Below are 20,717 nucleotides of genomic sequence, written 5' to 3' on the forward strand. Positions count from 1 at the left end.
AACCTGTGAAAGTGGCTGTAGGGGATGATGAAGAGCTCCTCTGAGACGCTCTCCCCTCTAGCTAAACCAAAACCTCTTCTTGATTGTTTCATCCAAACAGAAGCACTCAATCTTGAGGACAGCTTGGTCAAAACATTGCACTCTGACTGCAGGTGCACCTCACCAGTAGGCGTTTCAGACACACTTTTATGGAACACAGCTGACAAAATAATGCGTAAATGATAGTTGAATATTTTTATCCTCTTCAGACATCTCATATGAACCAGTGGAGCCCATTAAAGGCATCAGTGATGTGTATCACGTCTCTAAAAAATTCATGTTTTGATTTTAAGAATGAAAAAAAAAAAAAACTGCAGACAGAGAAGATAAAGAGAGCGTATTGACTGTTAAGCTCACTTCGTTAACTGTCATGCTTTTCATTCTTGCCCGGCATGTGGTATTCATAACCATAACAGTGCAGGATTAATGTCACATTTTTCACTCGACAATGAGTTCTTCATTGCAGACTGTTTTAGATAAAAGAGAGCTATTCATCTAGTCAGCAAGCACTGATTTGTCACTCTGTCACTTGTTATTCATGATTTTAGACTGTGCTTATAAAAATCAAAAAGCATACCTCGTTTAAATTTAGACAACATGCATACCAAAGTAGTCTACCTGAGGACTGGCACTTCACATTTTTGTATGGAAATCCTTCAACTTTAGTTCAGTTGGGGAACAGGAAGAAGTCACACGGAGCTACATCTGGCGAGTACGGTGAGAGCAACAATTTTGTTGTTGTGACCAAAAACCCAGGCATGATCACTGAACTGTGACTGGGTGCACAATGCACAGAGAACCTACATGCCATCGCACCACTGTTCAGGTTGTCTGTACTGAATGCCCCCCCATCAGACTTGCCTTTGATGTTACAGTGGACCTCTTCCTTTGTGTTACCCTGAAATAAGAATTCCTTGTGAACGTTGAGGAAAACAAGGCAAACACTTCTGGTGCACTCTTGACTTGATGCAGCTTGACTGGTCTTGGAAACTCAGAGCTCTTCCACTGTAAAAACTGCTGCTTCTTGTCTCAACGGTAGCTTCAGACTCACCTCCTAATGTAGTCTGGCTTATCAGATGTAGATTGCTGTTACAGGTTTGCCATTAGACTCACATTTCAAGCAGCTTTCTTCTCCCCTTCTGCTATACATCTCTTTACTTCCTTTTCTTGACTCCTCTCCACCCATCCTAGTCCCTCCCAATAGAGGTGTGAGCAGAGTAGGCACCCTGGACAGGTCACCATTTCATCACAGGGCCACACAGAGAGACTGACGACCAAGCACACTCACATTCATACCTACATCCAGTTTAGAATCACCAGTTAACCTCAGCATGTCTTTGGGCTGTGGAGGAAGCCGGAGCACCACTCTGCACAGGAGACAGTACAAACTCCACACAGAACAACTTTCTAGTTGTGAGGCCACAGTGTTAACTGCTGCCCCACCATGCTGCCCTGGACATACCATTACAGAGTGATAAATATCAAATATACACATTTTTCAGTCTTCCTCCAGACATGGTTTGTAGATTCCAACTTTGTGTTGCCTTTTTTTATATCATGGTTGCAAAAAAGACTTCATCAAGGACACATTGAAGCGATACCAGTGCATCCCCATTTATAGCTCCTTCAGCAAGCCTCCTGGCTCCTGGATAATCTTTTCTCAAGATGCATTTTAGGAACTGAAATGTACTTTGTGAAGCCACACCAAGATTGCTTTCTGAATCACGGGCGAGACAAAAAAGAGGACAGAGAAGATCAGGAGGCTGAAATTAGCAAATAAGATGAGCCTTACGCATTACCATTTTTAAGATTCTCCTTACTACGAGACATCCATCCATCCATTTTCTATACACCGCTTAATCCTCATTAGGGTCGCGGGGGGGCTGGAGCCTATCCCAGCCGACTTAGGGCGAAGGCAGGGGACACCNATACAAAGTGGGTAACGTTAGTTCTATGTTCGAAAAATTGAAGGAATTGCTGTAATTTTAAAAACCAGATTACTTTTCGGCGCCAAGAGAAACAATTTGTACAATCGGAGTGAGTTCGTTCTGCTGTCTATTTTGATATGCAGTATAAAACGACTTTGTGAGTTACTGAATCAGGAGGCAGAATTCTGAAGATGGTCGTAGAAATGAATCTTCCCGGAAAATTCATCTTCATAATGTTATTACTTCAGTATGTACAAATATGTAACAAGTGCAATTACAAAACTCCGGCTCCGCTCTTTCTTGTGATGTGGTGATAACGTACAATAATTGCACGGCAAAGATGTTAACATAACTAGATATTAACATATCTATACAATGATGACTTCATGAGGAAGTCAAACAAGAGTAATAGGTGTGAAAACGGACACAGAGTTGTGCGCAGGTTGTAACAATGATTAAATCTGATGTAAATTCAATATTATTTTTTTTTAGCCCCGACATTTCGTCTGACAGGCAAGCAGCTAGCATTGTGGAAAGGTCAAGTTGTGCACTCTCATTTAATATGCGCTGCACCTCGCTGCAAGTGATACTTCCACAGCACAGAAGAAGGGATGTGAGTCTGGATGTTGGGTGTTTCAAGGGTTTGAGCCACTCGTCCTGCATCACAGTCTGGGGACAGGGTTCATTGTTTAAATACGGCAACAGCGGTGCACATTTTCAGACAGGTTCTCACAGTGCTGCACTTGGTTGTTCATGTGACGTGCTACAGTAACTGTTGTGTACAAAATAGGAAAAGAAAAAGTGAGCTTTAGACTGAAGTCATCTCTGCCATAGGGTTAGAGTGATGGCTCAACTGGCACCATGTTGGCAGTGCCTTGTTCTGGACCAGTGGTTCTCAAACTGGGGGCCGGGAGCCCTATGGGGGTCCCAAGATAATTTCAGGGGTTTGTCAGATCATTACAAAAAAAATAAAAAAATAAAAATAAAGCTTACATTTATCAAATACATTTGTATTAGGGCTGTCAAATTTAAAAGTGTATACTTCTTCCTACTCCTTTTTCGAACTTGTTAATATTATGATTTGATTATACGATAACATTATTCTTTTAAAAATTATTTTCTTTTGTTTTTATATTTCATTTGTTCGACATAAATTCAATTCATTCATTAATTCAAAAGAAAATGAATGTGTTAATGTAAAGAGAGGAATCTGTGGAATGAGCACATTAATTTTTAACACATTAATGCATGAACAACAAAGTCATTACTCACGATATAGTAAAAATTCAAATTGGGGGGTCACGAACACAATGATGTTATCTTGTGGGTCGTGGCTCAAAAAGTTCACTGCTCTGGAGCTTAAGGCCAATTCGTGCTTTCCACATCTGACGGAAACTTTGTCGTCCGCCAAGTCTGCGAGGGGCCAAAATTTGTGACTTTAGGATGACAAGTTTGCCGACTGCACATGTGCAGGAAAACAAATGGTGCTTAAAACAGATGATTGGGATGAGGAGAGACTGTATGAGGATAATCTTGGCCATCCACACCTCTAGAATTCATTATTAACAGAGTTGTAAACAGAGCAGTGGATGCCGCACTTTGGAGAGCTTTGTTTGGACATGCCTTCTATCACCGGAGCCCTAACACTGTAGGAAGTGTCTTAATTTCTCCAGAATTCCTGTGTTATGTTAACAGACTGTGCCTGGCACTCCTCAGGAACAATCATTGATACAGTGCTACAGTGTGATCTGTAACCAGCTGCTGTTTCTCTGTGTGTTTTTCTGTGTTCGATATGGGGGGAAAGCAGCAGGTCGCGTAGCAGACGGCTGCAGCCTTTTGTTGTATGAACAGCAGTCTGTCTTTTGAAGGCTGTTTCTGGCAAACTTAAATATTCCAATCAATATAAGCAGTGCGTGTACAGTATCAACGTTGAGCTCCTCACCACAGGCATAGGATCATGCAGCACTTTGGGGTAGGACTCAGCAAGACGTTTGGTCATTCTGTCCCAGCGGGCCCCATCGAGGAACAGACCTCTGATGTACACACCTGAAACAAACAAGATATCAGAGACGTATTTATCATTATTCTGATAGCTCCTTTAGCAAAGACAACACTTTATGAATCAAGCTGAACTGACCTCCGTGCCATAACATTCTTTTTTTTGTGCAGCGTGTGAGCTCCTCCACTAATAGGGTGGGGAAAAGGGCGCAATTTAGAGATAACTGGCTGCTGGCACCCTGTCAGTATCACACACCCAAATGCACAAACACACTGTCAGATTTGTAGCTTAGCTGTATAGGCTGTGTTAGCGTGATGGGGGCCCAGCTGGGGACTGATTGAGGGTGAGGCTTTATGTGAGACTTTGACTGAGAATCTCACAGCAGAGCTAAAGGCACAGCGAGGGGCTGATGTAGGCCTGCATGTTGATGAGAGGCAGGGAGGCTTTTCTTTAACTTACTTTCTCACTTTATACTTTGCCTCTCTGATATTCAGTCAGCCTTATGTCAGTTTTCATCTGTTTGTTTCTTCTCTTGCACCCACGGCTTATGTTCCTCTTATTTCACTTTCTGCTTTGAAACCTCACTTTGCATTCCCCGTTTTCATCTTTTTTGATTCACTCCCGTCTACAAGTGCTCTCCATCTTCCTGATGTCTTATCTCTACTTTTATTACATGAGAACCTTTCAAAAGCTGTCTTAATGCCCTGCTTTAACTAGCAACCAACAGCCACCCTCTCATCCTATCTACCGTCCTCCCCCTCCACAGCAGCATCCTACCATCCTCTGGGGGCTGTTTGTATTGTTTCTCATCCAGGACCTCAAAGTCAAAGCCGAGAAGGTCAATGGGGATGGTGTGTTTCCTGGCATAGTTCTGCTGGCTGCCTGTGAGGAAAGCCTGGGTGAAGAAGAATCCTGATATCCAGAATACAGCAGGTGTACCCTTATCGTACCAGTCCTGAGCACAGAGAGAAGAGAATGACATTTAGAACTAAAATGCACTGGACCCTCTGGCTTTCACATGAGGATGAGTTTGGTTACCCCCCCAGAGTTTTTTGTTTTACATACAACAGGATAATCATTTTTTAAAAAGCAAAAATATGCAGGATTTTTACAGCACAGAGAACTTTTTGGCTCCCTTGAAAGAGGTTGTAAGCACTCCCCAAAAAGGTTTCAGCCAGGGCCAAAGAGAAATCCCCAGCACCAAAACGATCAGAACATGTAGAAATGAAAGAGATTTTTTAAATTGGCATTCTTCATTCTTTCTCATTTAATTGGCTCATTCTGAGTCAGAAAAACCCTGATATACACAAGTGCACAACAAAGACATAAAATCAGGCATCGCATATCTACAGTACATATTGCTCAAGGTAATGTTCAGCTGATTGTGTGACTGGCGATAATGGGGTGTACCTGACCTTTATGAAGGACCTTTACAACCAGATCATCTCAGGCTCACAGAAAAGAAAATATGCAGAATTATTGAGGACATATAATATTAATGTGCAATTACCGTGTGAAAATAGAATTCTTCACTTGATCCCCTGCGATATTTGAATATGTACCATTAACCACACACACACACACACAGCCATCCACTGAACCATATACCAGTAGCATGGCTGGCTATTCACAAATATGTTTATGAACCTTCCAATTCGGATAATCACTCTCTTGGCATCCCAAAAGGCTTAAAAAGGCATTTTTGGAAAATAGCTGTGTAGCCCTGGACCTCCGCGAGCAAACAACAGGACAAACAGAGATTTATATTCATAGATGTTGGCAATGAGTTAATCACTTCTCTCCAGGAGGACTTGACTCCTGGTCACCAACACAGCGTGTGGATTAAAGTACCCAGTAATCTATAGCCATGCCAGGTAGAGTTCTTTCAGAAAGTATGGAAGGAACAATGTGAACTCTATGTGAAATTTACAAAGATTGTCAAGGTTACATACGTGCACAGGTTTTTGATCCATTGTTTTATTTATTTTTTATTAAGATATAAAGGCTCATAAAGCTCATCACCCAGTGGGGCTTAGCACAAACACTGGAAACAGGAGGTAAGAACAACTACTAGTCATTGTGCTTTGCGTCTGTTATATCTGTACAGTTAGTTTACATACGGGCTGCAAGGTGGCTCGGTGGATAGCACCGTTGTCTCGCAGCAAGAAAGTCGGTTTCTGCATGGAGTTTGCATGTTCTCCCCACGCAGCGTGGGTTCTCTCCAGGTTCTCCAGCTTCCTCCCACAAGGTCCAAAAACCTGCTGAGGTTAATTGGTGATTCTAAATTGTCCGTAGGTGTGAATGTGAGCGTGCTTGGTTGTCTGTCTCTAAGTGTAGCCCTGTGATAGACTGGTGACCTGTCCAGGGTGTCCCCTGCCTTCACCCTAACTCACCTGGGATAGACTCCAGCCCCCCATGACCCTAGTGAGGATTAAGCGGTGTATAGATAATGGATGGATGGATGGATGGATAGTTTACATACTGTGTTTACATACTGGAAAATTTTATTGATAAAAGCATCTGCATAGGATGCAGCATCTTCATTGTAAGGTACTTAAGGACTAAAAACTCCCTACGGCAAACTGGCTACTGGGGGATATGAAACTGATATGACAGATATGAAACTGATGTGTTTCTTTTCAAATCTGGTTACAACCTGCTTTTGCCCCTGAAATGGCCTGAATATCCTGTTAAAAAAGTGTGCTGCCTCACATAAGAAACTCGTGACTCCTCAGTTCACCCTGTGGGGAGTCATGGGTGGACATTTCAGCTGGATAACTCAAACACACACACGCATGCACGCACACATACACGCGCACAGACATGCGCACACACACACACACACACACACACACACACACTTACACACACACGCATGCACGCACACACACGCACATGGCATTCTTTTCACTCTGCTGAGTACCAATGAGCAGGAGGAATATTTCTGCTGTGGGAACTGTCAGATGAAGCAGCTCACTTCACAGACTCACATGGTAGGTCATGCGGCTGCATGTACTTCCTGTACCAACTCTGCCCATGACTGAAAAACACAATACAGCATGTTCCCTTACCTCCTGTGAGCCGCTGCAGTGAAATGAAGCACTGTTGTGTTACTACTGCATGAAACAGCTTGAATCTTGTATATTGCACCTATACAGCTCGCTATACGTAGTAGATACAGTAAACAAACACATAGCTTTTTCATTTTGCACTCTGAGATGACAAAACAAGCCAACAGCATTCTCAAAAATTGTACAGTCTATGACAAGAAGATCTGCTGGTACCTCATACCTGACTGAGACATTTTATGTTTTTTTAAAACTTATCTTCTGGTGAGGTAAGATTAAATCTGTTTCTGCTGCTCACACAACAGATTTTCACTGTTTAAACAGTTGTCTGTGTTCTTTTCCTTTTACTTACATGCTGACTGCTGGTTCGCCTGTCACTGGCAGTGACCATGGCAATATGTATGCACTAATCTCTTGTTAAAGTAGTGATTAAGAGATTACAGTCTATCTTTAATTGAACAAAGGCAGAAATATGTCACTAACACCTACTTCTTTTTGGACTTTCTTTTGCTGCTTCTTTTTTCTTTGTTCCTTTCTGTTCCACATTACCTACTTCTTTGAGGCTGTTGTTAGATTTTGTTAGAGTTAGATTTTGAGCATTGGGCACCTGTAAGAACTGGAGTCGTTCTAGGAAGTCTTTGACGTAGCTTCCCAGCGGCTTGAGGCTGGGGTAGGACTTCTTCATCCACATGCTTGGGATGCGACCCGTCAGGATGCTGCTGACCACCTCCTCCAGCTCTGTCGACATCACTACCAGGCCCTGCGCACAAACGCACGCACACGTACACACATATTACACCACAAGGACGTGATTAGCATTTTCACAACTTGAAAATGTGAAGTTGTTCTCGCTCTGACGCTGAATTGAATATGAGAGAAATTTATGCTGAAAAAAGCGCTCTCTCTGGAGATACCAGGTGACAGACAACCACATAATAGGAACTCTTATTGCTCTGTAGGGGGCCTTTGATACCAGCATGAATGATGATGTGCTCATTCCCCTTCCTGACTCTTTCATGCTCTCTGCAATTCACTCTCATGAGAATGGTACATCTCAGAAGGAGAGGAAATGTGTTTGGTTATTAAATAGTATAAAGAGAAGCATGTGAGTGTTCAGGCACGCTTTTTTATTTATTTTTTTTAATGTTTTGAAAGTGGCGTAATTGAGAGTGTACTGTTACACATATTCATATACAAATATTCAGATTCAGACTTTCTGTTGGGTCTTTTGATGAACAAACTCTCTAAACTAAATCACTGAAGTATTATTAATCTCATGTAGACTAATTATAGTCTATTTTACGACAGACAATATGGAATTTCCAGAGTTTTGGAAAAACAGTCAGTATTAATTTAGCCTGAGGATGTTATGGTCTCAGTAACTACTCTCAAGTTTCAAAGTGTGTTGGTGGCAATTTGGGAAAATAAACAATTAAATTAAAACTTTAAAATACATGTGGGAGTGCACTATTGTTAGATTAGTGGCAGTTAGTGCTCTTGGTTTTCATAATCATCCATTTATCTAGTGTATAATCTATGTCAGTGCTTGTAAGATGCTCATAATAGTAGCATACATAGATTTGTTTTAGCTTTCACAATCCCTGTTTCTTTGTTAAACTAATAGAAAATGTGTGTTAGATTATTGCATTTGGAGGGTTCTGCTGAATGCGTACAGTATCTGATTTTGCAGGATGTATTACCAGCATTTCCTCAGTAATCATTCAGCAGAGGTGTGCCTCCACTGATGAATTATTGCTTTCACTGTGCAGGAATGTAAAATCGATGATTATTCATCATTTGGCCTTACTGTTTATCTAAAACAAACAAATTTAGTGTAATTACAGTGCATTTTGCCAAATACCCTGCCATATGTATCCTCACAATAAAGCTCCCAGAGAACTCGGTCAGGGTTGAGTTTAAAGACTTAATACCCAGCATTTACTGTTTCACATTCTCTTGTGAACCAAGCAAATCAATGGCATAAAATTTCACTGTGAGAATGTGATACTCTAAATACATCCCTTTCCTTTCTACCAGCTTGATGTATGTATGCACCTTTATGGCCTTCTGAATGTTGATGCAGGAGTCTCGGACGGTGAGGAGCAGGTTGTTGAAGCGGCCCATCTCCTGCACCAGCACTGTGTTCATGCTCTGATTGTAGCTGGTAGGGAAGCTTCTCATTGCTGCCTCCAAGTCAAAGTCTCCAGGCAGCTTGCTCAGGATGTCAGCTGCCACATCAAAGACCATGTCATCTGAGGATTTGGCATCTCCGCCTGAAGAGCGGGACTGATCAGAGACACAGAGCAAAAGACGACTGATGAGAAGGGGAGAGAGGACATGTGGTTTGGATTGATTGACAGCTCATCGTTTTATGGGAAAATTATCTTTTGCTGTCTTTGACTTGTCAAATTATATATTCCCTTTAAAAGAACTCCTTTGCACTGCCGCTATTTTGATCCTGAAAAGACCCTGATGTTAAGAGGGTTTGACTTCTGACTTGACTTTGCTTATATTTCATCATTTTTTGTGCCAGACTCATTTAGAAGTAAGCATCTGAAAGGACACGAAATGACACAGAATATCAAAGTTATATCACTTACCTCTTAATTTAACCTTCTCTTTCTTAATTTGTACTGTAGAGACTTTTCCGACAAGCCTATCGCTACTTGTATCCCTTTGTACACGGAGGAATTCCAGCAAGTATAATCTTTGGATCTCATCATACAGCATGAGATGAAAGGCTTCACTGCATTTTCTCCCACACAGTAATTCGACACACTGTTATCAACTATTCCAATCATCATTCATGCTGATAATTATTCACTCTAATCTGTGATTCTTCCGCTTTCCTCTCAGTCCAACTTGCACCATTTACCTATATGATGCTTAGTCACTAGCCAGCGCTAATGGATAATCATTGGCTAATGGCACTGGGGTTACAGTAGGAGAATGATAAATAGCTACTTCATTCCATTTGAAGTGTCTCCCTGTTTATCGATCATTGAGACTGATGAGAGCGTATTAGATGCTAATGAAGTCCACACATGACTGAAGCCATTATTAATCTTGTTAAATGGAATTTATCTGAATAAAAATGCCAGACGCCACCGAGCTCTAATTTTAACTTTAAATCTAGAAGTGGTGATGCACATGGAGATAATTTTCTTTTTGTTTGGAGTGACTCAGGTCTGATGCTGTCTGAAAAAAAAAAAACTCACTGTATATATGGAGCTGAAACAGTCACTCTTATCTGGTGCAGATATACAAATCCCTTGCACTGCCAACTTTAATTTCCAAAGGAATTCAGACAATTGAAACTTCTAGCCTAGTAAAACATTTTTGAAGGGAGAGACACAGCTTTGTATCTTAAAATAAATAAATGGATGCACAGAGAAATAAATATCCCTCTCCAGTTTGCAGGAGAAGCCTTACTTCTTTCATCTTCAAGTACATCTTGATGTGAAATCCCTTAGATTTGTTTTGCAGCAAACACTGACTGAAGCGGGGAAGTGCTGGGATATAATCCACAACAAGTTAACCTAGTCTAACTCCATAGAGCTGAAATATAATGATGTGGGATCACACAGTTCCACCAAAGCCACTGTGAGTCACACTGTGTCTCAGCAGTGTCAAAAAAAAAAAGACAACCTAATAAAAGGCTCTCTTTTTTTTAAGTCTCTACAAACAGCTGAAATATTTATATTTATCCCTTTAATTAATGTTGCATTTTAATGGAGGGTGATTAAACATTCAGGGCTGGAGAGGATAGTCATAAAAGACAGTGTTGATTCTGTGTGTGTTTATGTGAGGAATTAGTTCACTGTCTAGTTCAATGTGATTCCATGCATGTACTCCAGTCTATTTATTTGGTGTGTATTTGCACGTCAAGCATCTGCTGGGTCAGAGTGTGATGCATGTTGTCTACAATTTGAAAATCTACCAACTGAGTGAGAGGGGATTCTAACTGAGCATCTGGGATGTTGGCCAAGAGGGGGCGCATTGGTTTGGGAAGCGCTTCAGGGCTGCTGGCTCGAAAAATCTTGTTTTTTTTTTCCCACATGTACCCACACCAGACCACAGTGCTGTTTCATGTCTGATATTTTTCGCCCACTTTAAAGTTAATAAAAGTTGAAAAAAGAAATCTTTGCAACAGACTGAACACTTCAGATGTGCTATATATGTGTGTGTTGCACTTGTGCATAGTTACAGATAAATAGTTGATCAATATAACGCCGGTTTTATCATTGGTCAAGATGGATTTACCTGTGTAAGCAAGATGCTGTTAAACAACAGTTGCGTCTCAGCCTGGTCCTTGGTGATATCTGCGTTGGCGTTCATGCCAAAAATCTCTGGCGATGGGTTGAGCGGCAGCGACTTGGTGTATTCTATGTAGCTGTTGTACTGCAACAGGATTGCAGAAAACAGAGGGAGAGAAGAGGGGTGAAGCAAGAGGACAATTTTTAACGCAACATCAGGAAACATCTCGAGTAATAACACTCATTGAAAAACAAGTCGGCTCCTTAGATTGCTGACATTTATTTTAATGACTATGTAAATGTGACTTCATGAATAAAAGATGTGGTTGGAGGGGGGTGCAGCACTGGAGAACAAAATGCCAAATAAAACGGTGCACACCATAGATTGTACTTGTGTTAACAAATATATCAACCCTCACTGACGGTGGTCGCCTGCTGTGCCTTGTTACACACATTTTATCTCCTAATGACTTTTTAAAGGTAGCTCAACAACACTGCGAAGAACTATGAGTGCTGTTGTATGCTTAGTTTAAAAACTAGTGAGTTTAACTTTTGTTGAGTTTCTGAGGCAATGACACTGCCAGCAGCGTTGTGTAATGGATCGGTCTGTGGTCATGAACTGTTGTAGGTATAACGAAAGAAAAGCTACATTGTTGGTAGATATCTCAATATGACATATGATTTATATTTAATTCTCATTTTGCCGAACGTGTCTGTGCTGCAGAAGCCGAGAACAACTCTACTTCTATTTTTTTCCTGATGCCATTTTCTCATCATACCAGTTTGGTTCATCTTGTTATACTGAAATAACAAAGCGAACTACAAGGAAGCCACGGGAAGCGTACCTCCTTTCAATAAGACATAAGCTCTCCTAAAAATATATGGTGCAAAATCTGAGGCTTTTTTATATACTGACAGTATGATATTTGTGCCGTGCACCTCCGGTTTTCTGTATCTTCATTATCATGGATCCTGTGTCAAATTAGGCTATTTATTGATGTATGATTCATGCATGAGGGTGATTCATCATCAATTCATTTGAAAGACGTTACCAGCATGCATGTTATTCTTGCCAAGTGACTTGATTTCCATTCTTCCCTTTGTACAACAGAAAATAAAATAGTTAACCTATTTACGAACCGTAGCACTCAGAATACAAAGATGTGCGTCTTCCAAATGGAAGGGTGGATTAATAGCCTCTTTCTCTCTCTTTCTCTATAAAGTCAGTAACTGATATGACTGAAATAGGAGTGTCTCTCTGTCCTCACCTAACCTTAAGCTATTTTCTTATTATTGATATTGTTATTAATAGGACTAATAATAAATAAGACCTAATTCAAGTGCTTTATAATTGTACCTGTCGTTTCTGATCACAAAAACAAACAAAAAAAAAGAGCTCCTTCGTTTGCAAACTGCCTGCCAGCACGCACAGATGGCATCTTGACAACTGCAGCCACTGATTTAGGCTGAAAATGCCAGATCAAGGAGGAGCATTATTGATCAACGCATCAGACTGTACTTCAGTCAAGATTAAACACAGGCACAAATTACAGAAATCTTACTGTTAGAGATAACGTTCAGATCAGTCGTTATCATTTATGGAGGAGACAAGCCCAGCTGAAACTTCACAGGTGAGTGCGCTTCAGTGATCCCGCTGAGACTGTTGACAGTCATGGCAGAAATCCTGAAGGCTGAAATCAAGTGTGATCAAATGAAACAGACACTCGATTTCAAGCTCTCCATAATTATCCCGTGATCCTGAGAAAAGTTGTCTTCTCATGATAAATTATCTCGTTACCTCAAGAAATCAGCTTTTCGTTTTCTCGAGATAATTAGATACATTAGACTGGTATTACAAGAAAATGAGCTTTGTTTTCTGAAGATAACAAAATAATTAACTAAAATAATGTTAAGACAATGGCACTAAGAAAAAAAAAAAAAATTGCAAGCACGGCTAGTCCCATGTACCATATCTCTAAAAACCATCTTAAACCCAAAATACCCCAACAAAGCACAGCTCTTACAAAAAAAGTCGCTAACACATGTGTGGTCATCTCTATAATTCAGCCAGAGTATGCACGGTACAGGTAAAATAACCCTCATGAAGTTGGTAAAGATATTGGATAGTGTGCAAAGCTGTCATCAAGGCAAACAGTGGCCCATTGAGAAATCTATAATATGAATCTGTACTGTATCTTGTATTTTGTTTAATACTTTCTTATTTACTACATGATTCATTATGTGTTATTTTACAGTTTTGATGCCTTCAATAGTATTCTGCAATGTAGATGATAGTAAAAGTAAAGAACAAGCATGTGTGCCCAAACCAGAACTGTAGCTTTTTTTTGTTTTTTTTTTAAATAAACACATATTTTGTATTACTGATCAAACATCAACTACGGCAGCAAAACGCGCATGTACAATACATTTCGTAGATGCTAATTTTAAAAGAGCTACTTAACAGCAAACTGCTCCCCCTCGCAGTCAATGTGACTGAGTGCCAAGTCCATCTAAGGAGGCTTGGCATCTAAAATAACCTTTGCTCCAATCCATGTGAAATACTGTACCAAATGTCTCTGGTAAAAAAAAAACATATGGCATTGCCTGATCTTTTGAAATCCCTTTTACTTATACTGTGCTTACAGGCAAATCTAAACTAAAGTTGTGATCTATTTTTAAAAAATCCTTACTGATGCTAACATTTGTGTTTGGAAGTTTGCAGTGACTTGTGGCAATTCTGTGTAAGTTCCTGTATTTCTTACATCTCCCTCAGCTGGTGCGTAGTACAGCCCACTGGGGTCAAACTTATAGTCGGGGTCCTCGATGATCTTTGAGATGTAAAAGATGGACAGGATCGTGCGCAGGGTTCGTCTGTCCCAGTCATCTGTCACACGCCCTCCATAGTTGCACTCACCAGTCATGTAGCGGAGGGCATCAAATGGTACTTCCTGCAGGCAGAAAGGAATCACACTTTATGAGAAACTTACAACAGTAGATGAGAGAAGACCAGTGCTGAATTTCAATGTATATGTGAATATTCTTTGTTGTTCTGTGTGTACTCTGACTGAAACTGACTGAAATTCGGTAAAGGACATACACGTGCGACGGAGGCTGGTGTAATTGAATAGGGCCATGGGAGGGTGAGGTTGTGGCCACTGTGGCATTTTCTGGAGGAAGATTTCACTTACAAATTCACAGAGCAACACTTGGTTACATGCTGAAAATGTCACCGCGTTCAAAAAAGATATCCTCAGTAGTTTATTTCCACCACTTTTTCTCAGCTACAGCAGAGGAACTAGGAATGGTGGCGGGTTGGAGTGCTGTTTGTGGAAAAATGTCAAGAGGGTTTTTGAATATGACTTATGAAAGTGAATACTTGAGCGAAGCAGAACCCACTTGTAAAAGCCAGAATTTCTAGCATGGGCTTAGATGCTAAATACTTCATATACATAGAATGTGAATCTGCACGTGAAAGTCAAGTTTTATCATGTGCCAGAGAGATCAACTCAGTCATTAAGTGTATAAAAAGTATGAATGAAATAACAAGGCTGTACGAATATGCACAACACTGTAGCCTGTACTGTATGATATTTGGTAATTGGTCAAATTTGTTAGTGTTTCTTATAACTGATTTTGACTGAATTACAAAAACTTCTTTGCAGGAAAACAATGCTGTACATAATTCAGTTACTAGAAAACCCATCAACACAAGGAAGTAACTTTTAAAAATAACTACCTGGTACTGTTCCAGGAACATGTGTAGCTGCTGCACAGAAATTCGGAGGTCGGTCTCATTGAACTCGTATGGAATGTTCCAGCCCAATGGTCCAAACTTTCTCCTCTCCTGGGTCAAGGCGTGGAAGAAACACAGGCCATACAGTAGTTTCTTGAACACAGCCTAGGAGGAGGTAGGTAAGCACAGATGGTCTGAGATAAATAGTGGTGGTTGTTTAGTATTTCAACAGCTAAAGCAAATACACACTGAAATGCACCCACTGATTTAGGAACGATAGATATGCACAGCGAGCCACCTTGACATACACACAGACATGCACACTGACCGGCTTGCTACAACTGCCAAAAAACTCTGGGTCAGATATAGGGTCCATTAAGAAGGAGCGTGCAATGTTGGAGCGAAGGCCCTTGGGAGCCTCATTGGTCATCTTCACCCCATTCTGGAGCACTGCCACGGGGAAAGTGGGAGATGGGTAGCTTGTCAGCCACAGCCTAAAGTCTGGGTGGGTGGTATCTAGGCTCAGGCCCTGCACACAGTCACAAGAAACCAGTAAACACAACTATAAATTGGAAGAGAAGTATAAGCACTGTTCCCACTGGGAGCAGCAGTGTGTGGAAAGCATGTGTCTGTTGTGTGTGTGTGTGTGTGTGTGTGTGTGCGTTCTGACCTCACAAACTCTCTCCAATGTTGACATCCATGAAGAGGCCAAGTGGCAGTTCTGAAGAACCACCCAAGTGCCTTCTGTAATGCCTGTCTGAATCATACGCATAGCAATAGGACCCTGGCCTTGGCCCAGAGAGAGGGAGGTCAGTTTGTTACCTGTAAAGCCCTGAGGGATAAGAACAGCACATATGCACACTCAATTATGTACCTGGTTTTTGCCCTGGAAGGCACCAAAAAAAAAAAAAAAATCTCGTCTTTTTTAGACCTATGTAGGAGCCTGGTAAATCTAGAGGATTCAATTTCCCCTTTCATTTTGAGTTAGTACACACAGCAGGCTTCAAAGCTGCTGAATTTTCCAGATGTCTCTGTACCTTTTCATCTCCAAATTTGAGCAAAGCAGCCATGGGGTCTGAGCCGGGGGAGAGGATGAAGATGAGGGGGGCACAGCAGTGGCTATCAACAAACGCCTTACTTAGGTTGAAGGGTGGCGCTTCGATGAAGGGACGGCCCAAACTGTCTGAAACAAACTCCTGCACCATGGGAATAATCTGGAGGATAAATATATGGAATGAATTTAGTGTCTATGTCAAAAAGTCCATGTGCACTGATATAATTCCCCACGTGAACTCACCTTGTCTGGTCTTAGGCAACGAATTATCAGCATCTTCTGAAACTGACTCAGCTTCTCCTGCCACTTATCAGGGAAGGGAGTCTGATGCGGGTTCTGCAAACATGCACAGCACAGCCCATTTAGAATTCAGACAACACATAAATAGGAAATACTCTAAACTCCACACTTGATATGTGTAAGCTTATAAATACTACCACTGTCGCATGGCCTTTGCTACGAAAAATATACCACATATATGCTCTCTACCCTAAATTCTAAGTGACAGGCCTAGAAAGCCATCAAGTAAATCAGAGGAGTACCTGAGCAGCCACACCAATGATTAAATCACACATTTTAGATCTGTTTGGAATAAGGGAATGCAAAACCATTTTTATTTATTCAGGAAAAAGGGAAGGCCCTTTTCATCAAGGTTACCTTAAAGAAACATGAGGCTAAATTAATTTGTGTCGACTTTTCTTGGAGAGGCAAGATTAAGCAGTGTAATTAAGCAAAAAGACGGATCATCAGTGATGTGAATGGGGACGAGAGGAATCTGAGGAGATAATTCAACATGTATGAAAAAGGAAAGTCTGAGGAAGGTGAACACATGAAAGAAAAAAGAAAAAAAAAAAAAACACTGGGTACTGGGTCACGGCAATATGTTTGATTAATTTGTGGAACTAGTGTACCAGAGGAAGTGAGCAATGGTGGAGGGAACTTTTCAAAATTATTTCCCCCAGGCTGTTTGTCGAGAGACTTCTGGCTATGTGTGATGGCAGGTGCTTTGAGACGGATACACCTATTTAGGATCTCCTGGGGATTCTCTGTGTGAACAGGGGTGTGTTAGCGTGTGTGAGTCTGAGTGCCTGTGTGCTTGATTGAACAGCTGTTCTTGCATCAAGATTGAATAAATGTGAATTCTACAACTGGAACAAAGTAGATTTAATTAGACAGAAGTGTTGCGGCTGATTCTGTTGATTATAAATCAAAGAGTGTATGTACGTGCATATGACAGCAAAGAGACAAGCATGTGTGCTGCACACATGCTCGCGTGCATGACACATTGATTAAACAGCTGTTCTTGCATTTAGATTACATAGATGTGACTAGCACAACAGGGCCTGAATAGCTTTAATTAGATAAAACTTCATTTTTACATTCTTTGCAATTCAAAGCTGGAAAGAGTGCCCACGTGCATCAGTTATATCTGACAGGCAACTTATTTTCCTCCCAACTTTCTTACTACCATATCCTACTTTTTCTATGCTACTATTAAATTATATTTACAGAAAAGAAAATAAGTTGACATGTATAAAATACAAACCATGAAACAGAACAATGTACTGTAAAAATGAACAAAATGTAAATAGGATTTGTCTTTTTTAGCTGTGACTGTTACGTAAACAGTCACAGGAGGATTATATCCTGGCAAAAAGCAGAAATGCTAAAATCTATTTTCAAGCTACTTCCAGCTCCAAAAATTACTGTTTTCATATTTGCAGACATACAAATTGCAGGCAGTATTAGAGGCAGAGCTGCTTGGGAAAACTGCATTAGTGTTGTGCGCTTTTACTGAGCTACCCTGCTGGGCTGCAGGGTGGACAAAGCTGGCTGGTTGTTCTCGTGCCAAAACGCACTTCACATCTTGCTAAAACTGTTTTGCTGCGATGTGCCTGTGTTCTATTCCTTAACATTCTGTCTATGCGCAAGCCATCGCACCCTTTCGTTCGCATTAAGAAGAAGCTTGGACTTGTTTCTTGTCCAGGTTTTACAAGAAAAAGCAGCCAAGCAACACGCTCTGCTGTAATCTTAGATAGTCTACATAACAAGCAGTCTGAGCTCTGGGTCACAACAGAGTCTGGTACACTGTCTGTGCCAATAACTGAGATTAACACCAATACCACCTATTTTGTTATATGACTTATTGGCTGTATACTAGTAAAGTATGTGATTCTATTCAATACACTTTTTGGACACTTTTTGCTGCTAGCTGTCAGTTCTGTGTGTGCACTGAAAAAAAATTCAGTGTTTGAACACACCCCTGGCTTTGTAAACGGGAAACAAAGTGGCTGGGACCCATCCACTGAACACCATTCCAGTGTGTCCTGTGTATGTTTGTGCTTGTGCTCTGGACGGGGGTGAATCGAGCGAGAGGAGAGATGGGTAAAAGGGGGCAGAGCGGTAAAGGGATAGAAAACCTGGCACATGCAATCTAAATATGCTAACTAGCTAAATATCAACAATCCCTCTCCACAATTGCAAAGTCTACCTTCAAATAGCTATTGTACAACGTCCTGCTGAAGGGAGAAGAACAATGCACCAATTCACTGTTATGTATCTGGAAACACAGAGGGGGGGTTTTCTGTAAAAGTTCCCGTTTTGGTCAATTGCAGCCTAACTGGACACACTTCGGAAATTCAGCTGCAAAAAGTGCATAGCAGGTTAAACGAGTTGAACTTTGAGGCAGAATGGGGAGGTGTCAAATAAAAAGTAGGGCAAAGCAGCCAGTGTTACACTGATGTGAGGTTTTGTCTCTAATGTTCAAGTTGGTGCCAAATACCTCTGTGTGCTCACTGATGGCACATACAGGATATGCTAGCAAAATCCATTTGTGCGGTGGGGCTTTCCATACCAGTATTCTTCTTTAGAATCAATTTACAATATGTATGGCAGGACACACCAATATTGGTGTAATAACACCTTGCCATTGTGAATCATAAAGTAATTTTATAGGGATTTTTTTAAAAATATAGATTAATTCACTTATTAAATAAATCAGAATTTTTTAGAGAATTTGCAGATTTTCTTCCGCAACTAGTTATCTTATTATTATTATTATTATTATTATTATTATTATTATTATTTTTATTTTAATGTACTGTTAATGTTCAAACTTACCAATCTTTTTACAAAATGAAGGAAAAGAGGTTAACAAACTTATACCCTCACTGTCTGTATCAAAACAGAAACATATTAAAAAAAAAAAAAAAGCCTCACCCACACTCCTACTTGATGAAACTTACCGAGCTGTCATAGACCTGTTTCCACTCATTTTTAAGATGAACCATGTCATGAAGCAGACCGTTGAAACATTCCATCTCATCCAGGCGGCATATCTCGTCCCAAGACTTCTTGGGGAGCCAGGTGCAGGGATTAAGGTGGGGATTGTCCAGGCCCACACCACCCGTTAAAAGGAAGCGCCACTCCCCCTCATCCACCTACAATGTGAATTAGCATCATGCGGCTATTATAGTGTTAACACAGCTGCGGAATAACAAGAATTTGTGACTAAGTGGATTAATGGTTGACAATTTGCGGGATTTCTTCAGATATAAATTGTATGCAAATTGCAAGCACAAGATGTAGATAATCTAAAGCAATCACTGTGATGAGTAATTCAGAAAAATGACAATGACCAGCTTGCTTAATTAGCTAATCACTAACAAACTAAAACACAATGGATGTGTTCTCAAACATCTATGGTTTGTGTTGCAAATGTGTGCAGGGACGTCGATATTCCTACCAGCTTGTTGTGCATGAGCAGATTCACACTGAGGCAAAAGGAAAAGAGCAGCTTATCCTTCTCAAACAGTGAACGACACACATTGACATATAGTGTGTAGGTAAAGTGGTCTCTCAGGATTTGAAGCCTGAAAAAGATACATATGGTAGCTTTTTAATAATCTTGTTTAGTGGAGCGGAAATCCCAACAGAACTCAAAAGCTCATTCACACTCATGCACTATTACTAGTATTAAATTTCACTCAGAGAAATTTGGATTTTGCTTTGGCTAGTACATTAGTCAGGCCTGCTTACCTCTGCTCCAAGTCGTCACTCTTGTCTGAGCTGTCAATGGAGCTGATGAAGAGGTTAATAAACCAGGTGAGTGAGTACTGGTACATGGGTTCAATGTTAGCCAGGTCAGCAATAGAGAAGAACAAGATGGCAGAATGCACAGCAATGGGTGTGTAGCCCATGCGGGTCTCATCAATCTTCTGCTCAGTCACCTCAGCTACAGCCTGCTTCTCTGTGATTTCATTGGCTAGCACCTTGGAGCAGGAGAGAATTTTGACGGCTGTCTCGTCCTCTAGGATGTTGCCCTCAGAGGAGGACAGCACCTCTAAGATTTTGTCCTCAATCTCCTTCAGTTTTCTGGCAAAAAAAATGCAAGTACAATTGAAAACTACAGCTTTCACTTTAAGGAAGAAGACATTTATTTGATTAGTTGAAATGATTTGACCTGGGTCTGGCTGGTGCTACTGTACCTTTTGTTTTCTGCTCCCTGTAGGATGAGAGCCTGTTTCTCTTCTTCCAGGTCAGGTCTCTCCCGAGCCACCACAATGCCAAGTAGCTGGTCTTGGATGCCCTCTGGGGTGATCATGAAGTTTAGCAGGGCCACCTACACCACACACAATACA

The 20,717-nt window shown here is 40.9% G+C and overlaps 1 protein-coding gene across 1 annotated transcript in view; it reads right to left on the reverse strand.

Moving 5' to 3' along the window:
• Nucleotides 1-2,862: 2,862 nt before the first annotated feature.
• dnah7 (dynein, axonemal, heavy chain 7) overlaps nt 2,863-20,717 on the reverse strand; it is a 74,719-nt gene continuing 56,864 nt past the window's right edge. The window contains exons 51-66 of the mRNA XM_008280351.1: nt 20,565-20,698; nt 20,116-20,451; nt 19,823-19,949; nt 19,323-19,517; nt 16,321-16,413; nt 16,061-16,237; nt 15,694-15,855; nt 15,352-15,552; nt 15,027-15,188; nt 14,053-14,238; nt 11,298-11,435; nt 9,090-9,320; nt 7,642-7,794; nt 4,744-4,921; nt 3,910-4,013; nt 2,863-2,883 (exon numbers count right to left, since the gene is read on the reverse strand). Coding sequence (XP_008278573.1) covers nt 2,863-2,883; nt 3,910-4,013; nt 4,744-4,921; nt 7,642-7,794; nt 9,090-9,320; nt 11,298-11,435; nt 14,053-14,238; nt 15,027-15,188; nt 15,352-15,552; nt 15,694-15,855; nt 16,061-16,237; nt 16,321-16,413; nt 19,323-19,517; nt 19,823-19,949; nt 20,116-20,451; nt 20,565-20,698 — 2,598 coding nt within the window. The remainder of the gene's footprint in view (nt 2,884-3,909; nt 4,014-4,743; nt 4,922-7,641; nt 7,795-9,089; nt 9,321-11,297; nt 11,436-14,052; nt 14,239-15,026; nt 15,189-15,351; nt 15,553-15,693; nt 15,856-16,060; nt 16,238-16,320; nt 16,414-19,322; nt 19,518-19,822; nt 19,950-20,115; nt 20,452-20,564; nt 20,699-20,717) is intronic.

Source organism: Stegastes partitus, unplaced genomic scaffold (assembly GCF_000690725.1).
Source record: "Stegastes partitus isolate 25-593 unplaced genomic scaffold, Stegastes_partitus-1.0.2 Scaffold190, whole genome shotgun sequence".
In the NCBI taxonomy this organism is placed as follows: Eukaryota; Metazoa; Chordata; class Actinopteri; family Pomacentridae; genus Stegastes; species Stegastes partitus.